Source organism: Propithecus coquereli, unplaced genomic scaffold (genome assembly GCF_000956105.1).
Source record: "Propithecus coquereli isolate 6110/MARCELLA unplaced genomic scaffold, Pcoq_1.0 Scaffold377, whole genome shotgun sequence".
Classification (NCBI taxonomy): Eukaryota; Metazoa; Chordata; class Mammalia; order Primates; family Indriidae; genus Propithecus; species Propithecus coquereli.
Genome location: NW_012149474.1, coordinates 429,671 through 438,665, shown reverse-complemented (window position 1 = coordinate 438,665; position 8,995 = coordinate 429,671). Strand labels below are relative to the sequence as shown.

The 8,995-nt window shown below is 57.3% G+C and overlaps 1 protein-coding gene across 1 annotated transcript in view; it reads right to left on the bottom strand.

Moving 5' to 3' along the window:
* Window positions 1–8,756, bottom strand: part of TOLLIP (toll interacting protein) — a 25,006-nt gene extending 16,250 nt beyond the window's left edge. Inside the window, exon 1 of the mRNA XM_012652007.1 lies at window positions 8,570–8,756. Coding sequence (XP_012507461.1) covers window positions 8,570–8,602 — 33 coding nt within the window. The 5' untranslated portion in view covers window positions 8,603–8,756. The remainder of the gene's footprint in view (window positions 1–8,569) is intronic.
* Window positions 8,757–8,995: the final 239 nt, after the last annotated feature.

Sequence of the window (8,995 nt, the reverse complement as noted above, 5' to 3'; positions counted from 1 at the left end):
ATTAGAAAAAATTTCAATTTAACCTAGAGACAGAGAAGGGAGACAAAACCGCATTAGTTCTCTGGGGCTGGCTGCCGGAGGAGCAAGGCGAGTCTGCTGCTGCCGCGACCCCCACGCCCTCTCAGCTGAGCCCGAGTTCGCTCAGAGGAGGAAAGACTTCCAGGCCTTCGAGACACCACCGTTAGCAAAGTGAAAGGTTCACAAGTGACGGGAACTCTAGGCGCTACAGTAAACCGCATCATTTCAGCGATGAGACTGCAGCCATCGATAACCATGTACTTTTTAATGTATTTCTAAAATTCAGAGCTAATCCTAAAATTTATTTTTGTTGTGTTATGATGGATAAAATGTTTGAATGGTCACTTGAAAATATGTGTTTTATCCTGATTGAAAAACTTGGGAATATAGAAATGAAATTAATCTTGATATATAACGGGTCCTATTTTTAATATGATTTACTTAAATGTGTAAGATGAACATGCTGAGTTCGACAGCAAAAAATAACTTTAAATGCCTGCGTGAAGACCCAACGACGCCACTGCTAGGAGCCCTCCCAGGTGCGGCCCGTGAGCACGCGGTGCTGGCTGCCCAGCGAGACTCTGCTCCGCCAGGCAGGCGCGGGGCCCGCCAGACCAGAAAGGCTGTCGCGTGCTGCGAGCCGCGGGGACCCCCGACACCTGGAGGCAGAGGGAGGTGAGGCACCACCCACCGTGTAGAACTGTAAGGAGGTCTGTGTACAAAAATGCTGGAAGAATTTTCAAGAACGGATCTCGGGGGGGAGGGAGGCAGGGAAGATTTAGTTTTAATTTATTTATACTTTTAGATCCTAATAGTTATTTTAAAAAACAATTTCTTTTTACCACACACACGAAATAGCTTGGGGATAAAAAGACAAGTAGCTCTCTGGATTTTAACTTCTCTTAAAACAAAAGCTGCTTTTATAAATATTAGCCTATTTTAAACACAGTTTGAAAACATAACTTCGTATTTCTTTTTTTTTTTTTTTGAGACAGAGTCTCACTCTACTGCCCTCAGTAGAGTGCGTGGCATCAATGTAGCTCAAAGCAACCTCAAACTCCTGGGCTCAAGTGATCCTCCTGCCTCAGCCTCCTGAGTAGCTGGGACTACAGGCATGCACCACCACGCCCGGCTAATTTTTTCTATATATTTTTAGTAGTCCATCTAATTTCTTTCTATTTTCAGTAGAGATAGGGTCTCGCTCTTGCTCAGGCTGGTCTCGAACTCCTGAGCTCAAACAATCCACCTGCCTCGGCCTTGCAGAGTGCTAGGATTACAGGTGTGAGCCACCGCGCCCAGCCTCATATTTCTTAGAATCACTGTTTCTTCCACCCCACGTAGGGCTGTCAGAGAGGATCACAGGGAAAGCACCGACCGATGCCCCCTCCCAGTTGGGGCCGGAGTTCTACCCCAACACACTGAACTTTTCCATCATGAAAGAAGAGATTTGCAAAATTCACTTCTATTTAAAATAATACCCCTTCGAGTCCAAATTTTAGTTTTGGCACAGAAATAAAGTCTTAATTATTTTTCGTTACCATGTAATGTGTGTGGTCACTCCTAAGCTAAACGCTTTTTAAGCACCTGCTGTGCATATTCCTGCCAGCAGTAAGTGTCCAGCGGAAAGCTCTGCCCTGCCGCTTGGACCCCGCGCCCACCCACTCAAGGACCAACACCTGCCATCTCCCTCTTCCTTGGGGAGCAGGGGTAGCTCGTATTCACTCAAAAGTAACACCTCCCCAGTTAAAAGCAAAAAACCACCACGACACCACGTCCCTGGGCTCCGCGTCCATCAGCACTGGCTGTCATCTTCCCCCTTCACGGGAGCAGCACCAGGAGGCTGGACCAGCCTCTGACCCTGCAGCCCCCACCGCCCGAAACCCGCTTCAACCAGGCGCCGGCCCTCGCGCTCCACAGCGGCCTGCAGGCCCACGACACGTTCGGTAAATAACCCCTGAGCGAACGAGCGGATGGCACACGTGTGCACTCGGCAGGTCCAGGGCCGTCCTGCCACCCGGGGTTAGAGAGTCCCCAAAGGTTAGAATATAAAAGTTGAGCACAGAACAAGTGACTTTAAATGCAGTCTCTACCGGGAATTCCACAGCACGCAGCCTCATGTCCCAAGTGCCAGGAGCGGAGACAGAAAACCCTGTCCTCATTCAAACAAAACAAAAACCAGCCAAGCAACAGGCCCAGGGGGACAGAGCGCCGGAGGCAGACAGGGTGTGACAAGGCAGGCTCGGCAAGGTGCTGGGGCAGGGCCCAGGAGCCGGGCACACCACGAGGTGCGCTGCAGACGCCTCCCAAGGCCACTGTGCGCTGGCAACTTTCAGTGAGAGCTGGGGAAATCGCCGCCCTTATGGTGCTCACATTTAATGAGAGAAGACACACGGGCAGCATCAGTAACCAAATCACGTGCCAAAGGCAGTAAGTGCTGTAAACCTGCAAGGTCACGGCAGGCGGTGGCAGCACTGCACGCTACCCAGGGCACGGCAGCCTCGGTGAGAGGTGCCACCTCTCAGGACCTGAATGGCGAGGCGTCAGCCCTGCAGGCCCTGTGAGAGTGACTCAGGGTCGGGAAGTGCTTGTGCAGCAGGCCCAACAGGAGCCTGTCCGGCAGGTCACGGGACAGCAGGGAGGCGGCAGGGCTGGAATGGAGAGAGGGAGGGGACAGGAGGATGGGGGACCAGGACTGGCAGGCCCCGAGGGAGGTGAGGAGCTGGGCAGGTGAGGGCAGGGTGCAAGAAAAGGCCGGGCCCATCCAACCAGGGACCCGTTGTGCGAGGGTGGCAGTGATGTGGCCGGGCAGGGCCCACGGGAGACTCGATCCCGGACGTGCTCTGCCTGGCGGACGCGGAGGAGACAAGGCCGTCTCAAGCCTCCTGGCCTGAGCTACGTGAAGGAAGGAGCTGCTGCCACAGGGGATGGGAGACACAGGTGGGCGGGGAGGAGGACCTGTCCACCTGCAGCGTCCGGCCCACTCCGAGAGAGACGTCAAGGAGCTGCTGGCCGCGTGTGTCTGGACCTCAGGAAAGAGGCGGGAGGAGACAGGTGGGGGGGCGTGAAGCTGGGACACCAGTGAGACCGTGGAGGGACTGAGCATGGACAGAAGAGGGGAGGAGAAGCCGGTCGAGGAGGGCCAGCATGCCCGGTCCGAGCGGACCGAGGATGGAGCCGTGAGGGAGGGTCTGCTGCCTCCCGTGCCCACTGCCGGGGCAGTTCTCCAAGGGCGGGGAGCTCGCCGTGGGGCTTTCTAAACAGGACGGCCACAGCCAGCCCCCCCAAACCCCCTCCACAGTCTCCCCATTCCCGGCCTCGGGGGTCTTCCACCTGCGGCTGGCACAGTGGCCCCTCTTGTGGTCCTCAGCAACCACACAGCCACCCTGCAGCCCAACTCCGGCACCTGGCTGGTGCTGACGCCAAGATCAGAGACAGAAACGGCGTGAGCAAAACTTCCAGGAGGGACCCGGCCAGGAGCAGCAGCCGAGTCTCCTGAGAAACAGGAAGGACCCAGCAGCTCGGGAGTTCATGGCACTTCTCAGACACCACGCACTGCACGGCGCGAACTCGCCACACGCAAGCCCAGAAGGGCTCGCTAAAGGGCGACACTGGGGCCAGAGACGCTGGGCAACCGGCCCCCTGTTGGAGAGCCGTCACCACCGTTAAAACCACGAGTCGTTACCACTAAAATCTCAACAAAGAGTTTGGGGGAAGGCGACAAAAAGCCGCAGCCTGTCGGACAGGCCAGAAGCAGCGCTGAGGACACAGTGAGGAGAGACGGGGAGGGAAAGGCAGAAGAGGATGAAGGAACGTCTGCTCGGGGGCGGAAAACCAACCGTAGCTAGGATGCCACGCGCAGTGAAAATACCTTTCAGGAAATGGAGGAAAGGCCGTTACAAACAAAAACTAGGTTTTCCACCAAAGAAAATGAGTTTTCCACCCTGAAAAATGACCCTGAGGCAAAAGCAACGATTCCGGCAGAAGGTCTGGAACGCCAGACGCAGCAAGAACAAGGGCAGCAACCGTGTGCATGAATCCAAGCAAGCGGCGGCTGAGCAAGGTCACACTCTCTCGGGGGCCACACAACAGGAGCTGCACACGACACACAGCACCTCCGCCGGAGGGGTGGTCTGGGGTGTGGCTGAGGTCTCCGTATCGGTCAGGGGACAGCAAATACAATGATTCACTTCGGAACCTGCTAAATCTGCGTGTTAAAATGTCTGGGATAACTCCTAAGAGAACAGAAATGTACTACATATTTTCCAAGCCAGTGGAGAATAAACAATTGAATTCTAGAACACTGTGCTTAGTAAATCCAAAATAAGGCAAAGAGAGAAAAAAAAACAAGTAGGACAAATAAAAGCACAAAAGCAACAGTTAAAAAATAAACACGTATGTATGTACACGTGTGCAGGTGTCTGTCACTGTGAACTATGTAGTATGTTCCCAGCGAAAGGCTCAGACCTGTAGATCTGACTTTTTAAGAGTCCAGCTACATGTTGCAGATGATACACCTCTCTTAGACATAAACGTTCAGAAAAATGTAAAGATAAAGAATGAAAAAAAATTAGGCAAATGCTCTTTAAAAGAAAGCTGGGGCAGCGCACTAGCGTCAGACGAAACAAAGACGAACGGCTTTTACTCTTTCCAGGACACCACCGGGTCCCCACATAGTGACAGGAAGAGGCAGCAATTCTAAACTTGTGCTCACCACTGACTTGGCCGAAAGAATCCAGAGCAAACACTCCCGGCAGGAAGGAGCAGGGACCAGCCGGCGGCGCCACGCCCTGCGCTCAGGACTCAGGCCAGCAGGAAAGGGCGCCCACCTGAGGGCCAGCCCACGTGAGTGAGCAGAGGAGGAGACGCAGGGGACATATGGAAATCACAGGTTCTTCACGACACTTGAAAAAGAGAAGGCCAACACAAACCTAAAAACAAAACCAATCCTTCCTCTGGCGATGGGAAGTTAGAGGGAAGAGCCGGCACCTAGCTGCCCTTCCTTTCCCCGGGTATCTCTGCACAACCAGGCAGCACCGGCTGGTGGGAAAGCTTATCTTTACGGACAGTCCTAGTTAAATGTGGAACAAATGACAAAATTCAAAAGCCACCCTCTGCCACCCGTCATGAAGTCACTGACTTGGCCACAACTGTCATGGCAGTGAAGGGTGAAAGGGCAGGGCGGCACGGGCCCCCCAAGGGAGAAGCCGTGAACAGGCAGGACCAGGCTGCCTCCACCTGGACCTGCAGGTCGCCCGCATCTGCACCAGCAGAACAAGGAGTCAGGATCAGCCTGGATGCACCCGGCACACCCACGCCCACGAAGGAGGCCTGCCAAAACCGCTGCCACTGCCCCTGCTCTGAGCTGTGCCTCCCTGGCTGGCAGGCACCACTGTGCTTTGAGGCAGTCTCCCGAAAGGCCTCCAAGCTCTCGCATGGAAGGCGGGGCCCACACGTTACTCTGTGTAGGGACCGGAGATGGTGGAATGGGTAGAAAAGGGTTATAATTCCAAATAGTGGCTTTTTTTTTTTTTTTTTGAGACAAAGTCTCGCTTTGTTGCCCGGGCTAGAGTGAGTGCCGTGGCGTTAGCCTAGCTCACAGCAACCTCAAACTCCTGGGCTCAAGCGATCCTTCTGCCTCAGCCTCCCGAGTAGCTGGGACTACAGGCATGTGCTACCATGCCCGGCTAATTTTTTCTATATATATATTTTTAGCTGTCCAGATAATTTCTTTCTATTTTTTAGTACAGACGGGGTCTCGCTCTTGCTCAGGCTGGTCTCGAACTCCTGACCTTGAGCGATCCACCCGCCTTGGCCTCCCAGAGTGCTAGGATTACAGGCGTGAGCTACCGTGCCCGGCCAATAGTCGCATTTTTTAAGAGAGAGGCAAACACAGCACAGGGTTGTGGCATCCCTTAGGGCTATGCAAGGAAAAACGCCATCCTGAAGATGCAAACACTGTATCTCCCGAAAGTGAGAACGGCACCGGCTCTCCTGGAGGGAAAACCCAAAGACCTCTTTCAGAACAATCTAGCTGGTTCTACGCCTATCCTCTCCACACCCCACCTCCAGGCCCCCGTGAGAGGCCCCTCTGCTCCTTCACAGCCCACGGACTTCGCTGTCACCCTCAGCACTAGTGGGAGGCAACGGCCAGCCACAGTCACAGCTGCCCTGAGCCCAAGTCCAGACCCGGGACCCTGGGCCAGCTCAGCCCTGCCAGGGTGGACACTTGGCAGCGCTGCCTGCCAGGGCCTGGTGCTTACCCAGCGCCACCTTCATCAGCATTGGCTGCATCACAGCCGCTCTGGACTTGAAAGCCCAGCACCCTGTTGATGCTGTGCCGCCATGGCTCCACGAGGCAACCGAAAAAGGAGTGACAGAACACGTAGCACGTCAGCACATCCTGCGCAAGAAGAGGTGCACTCGACTCCAGCACCTGGCCAGCCGTCTCTCCGAGCACGCGTGGTCCACGGGGAAGCAGGCCAGGGGAAGGAGGGCACTGTGCAGGGCGTGTGCCAGCCAACGCGTTGCAGGGAGTGCTGCACGGACCAGACTGTCGCCAGGGCCAAGCCCGCGTGCGGCCCAGGGCCCCCGACCTCCCTCCTCTCCTCTCCACCTCCAGACCCTGCCTGCTTCTGCTTTCAATACGCCCCACACCCCGTTCCTCCTTCAGGTTCAGGGTAGATGTTACTCCCTCACCCCACGTCCAGCCCAGGTTAGGCCACCATTGAGAAACTGTCCCAGCACCTGACACTCAAGTTAAGACCGCAGACCTGATGGCGACTGTCACCACACGGTGCACCTGTGCCGTCGTGCTTCCTCCGCTGCCCTGCAAGATCCCGATAGCAAGAACTGTCCCTGGTTGTTCCCTGTATCGGTGCTGCCCTAAATGTCGCGGTCAGTAATGCTGGTTGAAACAGTCACACATACTCCAACAGGCACTCCGGACCCTGGTCACTGACAACACCTTCTTGGAGCCCCTGACAGCCGTGACCCAGGGCCAGCATGGCTGCTTCCTTACAGGTCAACGGGCACCCCTGAAACACCTGTCTACACATGCTGCAGTGTCCGGCTAAGTTACACAGCCCAGGAAACACCACATGGAAAGTCCGACAAACGTCAGTAGTGGACACCACAGACCCTGCGTGTTTGAACATTATCTGACACGCCAATTACTCATCGCAGTGTGACCTGCACGTCGTCACAGTGCTGGGTGACCGCTTCCCTCAGTGACAGGAAGAGCTAACTGGTACTGCCCGCTCAGCTTGTGCTCGACATCACAGGAATTCAAACTCAGTCCCACAGCCGGGTCAGGTTCCAGATGACGGGCCGGGTTCCCAGGAGGTGGAGGACACCTCCCAGACCGCACGGTGAGGAAGGGGCCATCCTGCCCGGCCGCTGTGCCACCGCTCTCCAGAAGGGGACAGAGATGGGAGTGAGTGGGTCCCCTGCGTCTCATCTGCCAGCTGGGTGGAAGAGAGAAAGTGCTGACGCGATCCAGCTGCTGTAGTTCACGCTGCTGGACTGAAGATGGAGCCAGAACCACCGGCCAGACGCAGCCAAGTCCACACCTCGGTGTGACCAGACGTGGGTCTGGTGTGCCTCGGAGTCCTCGGAAAAGCTATCTGTGCACAACAGGGCTTCAAACAAAACCTGGGGTTCATTTCAAACTCAGAAAAAACGTTTTATGCCAAGAATTCTCCTCTCATCAGGAAAAACACCAAGACTTGTCAAGATCCAGTTTTAAGGGTGAGGAAAGCCCCGGTAACCATGGTACTTCAACCACGTCCAGTACTGCACTTCCTGACTAAAGGGACACTGCACATCGCGCCACCTATGGCTCGTCACGAACCGCTGTCGATAAAGACTTCACTGCTGTGACAGCCGCCCAGCCCAGTCTCAGCGAGCAGGCAGGCCACTCAGGCCCGGGCCGGTCCTGAGTCAGCCTACACCAGCTCTCCTGCAGAGACGCTACAGAAATGTGAGAGGCAACACTCAGAAGGAGAAACCCGGAGATGGAAGGACGCTTTGAAGTTCTTGGCTCCTACCCTCTCATTTGCTAATGAAGAAACTGAGGCTCTGAACAGTGGCCACTAACTGGGGACGCAGCTGGGCCCAAAAGCTGATCACTACTGCCCTGGCTCTGCGTGACAAACAGGGACCTGCCTCCACATATGGGACGGACTAGGGCGTGGGCCCTCCTCCATCAGGGGATCCTCCCCCACCTGGCGGACTCACCCGGGGCCAAGGGGACCCTCCTCCACCTGGGGGCCCACCCGGGGCGCAGGGGGCCTCCTCCAACCAGGGGTCTTTAGGGTGTGGGCTCCTCCATCTAGGAGCCCACCCGGGGCGTGGGCCCTGTCCCTCGGGGCGGCCTCCCGTCCGCTCTGCCCTGGGGCGGGAGCAAGCCCAAGCCTGGCCCAGAGCCGCTCACGTCCGCCAGCCCGTCAGCCCAGCGCCCGCCGCCGCGGCCGAGGGAAGGGGCCAGGGCCGAGGCCCCGCCTGCCGCCGCCGCAGGTCGCCGTCCCCGCCCGACCTCGCCTCGGGGGCTCACCGGACCGCGCTGCGTGCTGACGGTGGTCGCCATGGTGCTGCGGCCGCCCCGCCGACCCGAGAGAGGCCAGACGAGCCCTCGCGCCCCGGGGGAGCCTGCGACGCCAACGGTCGTCACCGCGAGGCCGCCGCCGCCACAGTCAGCTGACGGCCGCCGCGCCCCGCCCCCGGCACCGCCCCACTGCGCAGGCGCCACGCCCAACACCGCCCCTTCCGGTTCCCTCGCGCACGCGTGCTGCCGGCCCGGGCGGGGCCCCGCCTCCCGGAGGGCGCCTGCGCAGTCGCTCTCCGCTTGAGGTTGGCGGCCCCGCGAAATGGCTCCCTGGGCGTCTGCGCATGCCCAAGCTCAGACGCCCTGCGCCTGCGCCGTGGGGACGGTCCGGGCTGGGCCGTGGGCTCCGCTCGGAGAGGCGCCGGGGAGCGAGTC